Raw genomic sequence first — 4567 nt, 5'->3', positions numbered from 1 at the left:
CCAGCTAGAAAAAATCATTTAACAATTGCTAAGCATTGAAATGATAATTCGGTGATTTATACCCAGAGAACAGTGCCAAGGACAACTCGCAGGGAACAATCTCATTTTGTTCAGTGACAAGATAACCARCCTTATCCAACCAGGAGAAAGAGGCACGTGTGACATATCTTGAGTACAACCCTGGCCCCTGTCCCACACAAAAATTCCAGGAGAAACTGAGGGGAAAATGGTCTAAATGAAGTCACAGAAAAATGAAGGACTGACCCAGCAATCCCTTGAGCTCACCTGGAAGCAATGCACTGCTGGAATATGAAATTAACCTCACCTTTTCAGAGCTGGCATTTAACGTCCAGGTTACAGTAAGGTTAATAAAAKCAGTGTTAAAAATTTCCTGCCTTGTGGCATTTTAATCCAAACCATTTAAATTCTCTGACCTATATGCCTCCCGTTGTAAAGCAGGTTTTGTTCATTTTCCCCACAAAAAGACGGTTTTGGGAAGACAGATTGAACACAGGAGAGAGTGCAGCTTGCACACATCAAAATAGTGAGARTCCAAGGTTTAATTCCTCCTGCTGCTCAGTGTTTGGTCTCTGTTTACCTTACACATGTCACATTACTTAAAAAATAACATTTTGAAGTCAATCTTTCCAATTTCTCAGGCCTAAACTTAAAAAGAGCCAGAAATAATAATTTTCTGCTACCTGCTTTYCAATTTGTCCATGCAACACCAATGTCCACGTGATGTCCAGAGAAGCTCCTACAAGGACACAGGGGAACATGGGATTTGTACACTGATTTTGGGGATCAGAATGAGGATATGAAAAGCTGTTGTTGGAAGAGGTTGTAAATCCCAATTGCAAAGCAGGGACACGGTTTATGCCTCCCCTTGCCACTCCTGGCTGTCCTTCAGTGGCTGTGGGGCAACCAAACCCCAAATGCTCTAGCCCAGGTAATCCTGGTGATCCTGTTTGGGACACACCTCAGGGTGCTCCTTGGGTAAGGCTACAGAACATCTGAGCTCTGCTGAGCTTCTCTCTTTCTCCTCCTAAAACCTGCCAATATTTAAAAAGAAAATTAAAAACCGAACAACAAACACTTGTTTTTGTTTTCCCTGAGAAATCCTGGATATCCACYATCAAAACCACAGTTTGAGCTACAGCTTTCTGACACCAAGGTGTCCAAGGCAAACCAAATTGCCAAAACCATTGTCTTGGGAATCCTCCCAAAATTGCTGCAGGTGAAGTCTGTAGCTGTCTCTAATTAGGCTAGTCAGCAAGGTTAACATCCAGGTGGCCTGAGGATGGGCTGTGAGTCCATCCATCATCACATCAGCCCAGAGCCAAGGGGATCACCTTCAAATAATTAAACTTTTCCATCCTGGCAGCTTATTTGGATCGAGCATAGAAGAAACAGAGCCAAGACAAACAGATGCCCGAGGACAGAGGAAATCCCCGTGGTAATATCACCCTTCAGGAAACAAAACCAAACAAACCCTAAGCCCCTTTTTCTTTGCTCTCTATATTACAGAGGAAGCAGATCCATCACTTTTATTGCTGCAGTATCTGAGGGTTTTCTGTTGGATATCTGAATATTGCCACTGCTGGCCATTAACTACCTGCAGGGACACCTGGTTTTATTTATTTATTTATTATTTATAAGGAGAGGGACAGGTTTAAAGCACACACAGAACATTCCCATCAAGGTCTGCCCCTTCTGAGAGCAGACACACAGACGCTGACGGGAAGGCCACGCTCCTTTGTTCCATGATCTAATGMAAAAGGCAGCTTTTCTTAGCAAACCAGTCATCCATCGTCCAGGAGCAGGAGGCAGATAATTTGTGCAGCATTACCCTCTCCTGACACTTAATTAATGGCAATATTTGGGGATGCTATGACAAAAGGCATCTCATGGGTCAGTCTTCCGTGATGAAGGGATGCAGGCTCAGATGAGGACAGAACAGAATCACAGGATGTGGAGTTGGAAGGGAACCTCGAGGATTATCTGATCCCAACTTTCTTGGCAAAARCACAGCCCAGACAAGATGGCCCAGCACCCTATCCAACTGAACTTTAAAACTGTCCAACATTCAGGAATCCACCACTTCCCTGAGGAGATTACTCTAAAAGCTGATTGTTCTAATTGCAAAAAATTTTCCACTTGTCTGAGTCTCTGRTAACTGAATCWTCCCAGGAGTGACTTGYACCCATTACCCCTTCTCTTTTCCATGTGAAAAGGGAGACTTCACCTCATTTGTCACCACCCTTTAAACACTGGGACAGAGTGAKAAGATCTCCCCTAAACCTYCTTTTCTAAAGGCTGAARRAACCCACTTCTGACTGAGACTCACAGAAAGGAAACATCCCCAATATAAATAAGTCCCTCTCCTTGAAAACTTTTTTCACAAGGATGTTTAGTTAAGGGACCAAACAATTTAGGCAGGCTGGGAAAATCCACCCTGGAAGACCCTGGAGAAGTGTCCATGGCGATGTCACCGGATAGGATGTGTACAAGGCTGGAAGAAAAACCAGCACTCAACTCCCAGCCATAATCCAGAGCATCAACAGGCTCTGGCTGGGCAGCCAACACTCAGTGGCTATTCCAAAAAAAGCTGATTTTTCCACACCAGCTCCTCTCTGCCATCCACTAAGTGTGGCTTCAGCATCACAGCTCCAACTGCCAAGCCATGGGCAAGCTGGGCATAATGAGGGATCCTTCAAATATCAAGAAATTTCAAGTGTCTTGAGTTATTCTGTGAATTTGCATTTTAAACAGCCTTTTTTTCATACAGCACAATAAATACTCTTTTTTTTRACCTAAGCTACAATGCACTGAAAGTCATCATTGGTCTAGTCCACACTTCAATTCTCTTTTTTTATGGTTGATTGTGCCCAAGTATCCTATTCTTCCTTGCCTTTATGGCTTTAATTTTGCCTTGTAGAATAGCCTAAAAATACGTTTTTTACAACTGCACAGAGAACTCGTACTTACTTCAATACCTTCTTCCTGTTCAAAGAAAAAAAAAAATCAAAATTAAACCCCAAATTTACAAGAAAACAGAAACCCAAGAGAAACCTGTATGGGTTTGTTTTTTTTTTTAAATATTTCCATCCAGGGAGAACAGATATTTGCAAAATAAAGCATCACTTCCCAAAGAATGTTTGCAATTCTCAAAACATGAACACCAAACCAGGCTGTGTCAATGAATGGCCCAGTTGAAATCAAAGGCAAGTGGAGAAATAGGTGATGTTCTTCCCTGGTGAAAAAAAAAATGAAAACAGAGCCTTTTGCCATGTTACAGGAGCCCCTTTCCCGAGGTTTCTGCCAAGGTTGGAACACACCAGAGCCTCACCTTCCAGTGGAAGCCAGACCCAGGAAGAAAATGAAGGCTAAATTCCACATTAAAAGACTCGCTCAAAGCCAGACTAGATAAGCCCAGATCAGCCTTACAGCTGGTCTGGCCTCTGCCTAAAAAAAATGACACAAAGAAAGAATCCACAGCCATTTGCAAGTCACTGTTTGTGGTTTCAGCATTTCCTGAGTGAGTTTTTGATCCCGTGCGTGCCCCATCCAAGCACATTTCCCAGATTCAAGCAGCTTCCACAGCAAAGTTGTTCGCTGGGAAAGCACAGCATTTTGTGCATCTTCCCATCTACTCCCACCATCAGCCAGCCCTAAAACAACCACTGAGACAAACTTCTTGTTGAGGTGATGGGGAGATGAGAAAAGACACCARCCAGTTTAGAGAATATTCTGCATTTCTCCTTCTGGACCCCCAAAATTCCTCMAAAATCCTCATTAGTGCTGCTCTCCCATGCTGCAGCCTCAAATCSTGAGCACAGTGAGATGCAGGGCCTCAATAACACAAATCAAACTCAACAAGTTTGGTTTTCACCTTTGAAAATCTGTGTCAGAAATGACCCCTGGTGAGGGTGTGATATTTGTACAGCGGCCACACTGAACCTGAGCGAGTCAAACTTCAGTTCTCAGGGAKTCAGGGGGAATAAATTACAGCAAGGGATCAATACTTCACCCAGAGGCTGATAGCCTTGTCTCGAAGGGCCTCCAAATGGGTTCCTGCTCCCAAATCCACTCCCATCAATGGATCCATAAGACATTTTCTGGATGGTGATGGATGCGGGATTACACGTCAGACCTAAAACACAGAGAAAAAGACAGACACAGCCCTGTTAAAAGTCAGTTAAACCCCAAWAGTCTAAGAAAAAAGAGGAGAAAGRCAAAGAAAATATACAGGGCAATCTCCAAACTTCAGGATGCCCACCTGSAAAAAAAATTAAAAGCACTAAAATCCAGGTCTTCTGGGCTGCAAATGATCTCGAGGGCAAGCAAGTCATTTGACCTCCCTGTGTCTTATTTTCTCTGCTGATAAAGGGCAACTTTTAACTCCTCGCTGTTCATAAAGTGCTTTGAGATCCTGAGCTGGAAGGCAAAGACTTAAGCACTTGATCAAAAAAAAGGTAATGCTGTTTTCTGGAATATTACCAGTACACAGCTGGCTGGAGTCTATCCATCACACCACAGCCCTGATGAGCTCTCAAAAGAGACAATT

At 43.3% G+C, this 4567-nt stretch overlaps 1 protein-coding gene across 5 annotated transcripts in view; it reads right to left on the bottom strand.

The window, feature by feature from the left end:
* The window catches only part of TSNARE1 (t-SNARE domain containing 1), a 391207-nt gene that overhangs the window by 288939 nt on the left and 97701 nt on the right, over window positions 1–4567 (bottom strand). For all 5 annotated transcript variants that reach the window (XM_057368790.1, XM_057368789.1, XM_057368787.1 and 2 more), the window contains one exon: window positions 4031–4153. In XM_057368790.1, the coding sequence (XP_057224773.1) occupies window positions 4031–4115 (85 nt within the window). In that variant the 5' untranslated portion in view covers window positions 4116–4153. The remainder of the gene's footprint in view (window positions 1–4030; window positions 4154–4567) is intronic.

Source organism: Malurus melanocephalus, unplaced genomic scaffold (assembly GCF_030028575.1).
Source record: "Malurus melanocephalus ecotype Western Australia unplaced genomic scaffold, MMel_1.1 scaffold_97, whole genome shotgun sequence".
NCBI lineage: Eukaryota > Metazoa > Chordata > Aves > Passeriformes > Maluridae > Malurus > Malurus melanocephalus.
The sequence above is the reverse complement of the archived record's forward strand: the minus strand, read 5'-3'. Positions and strand labels throughout refer to the sequence as shown.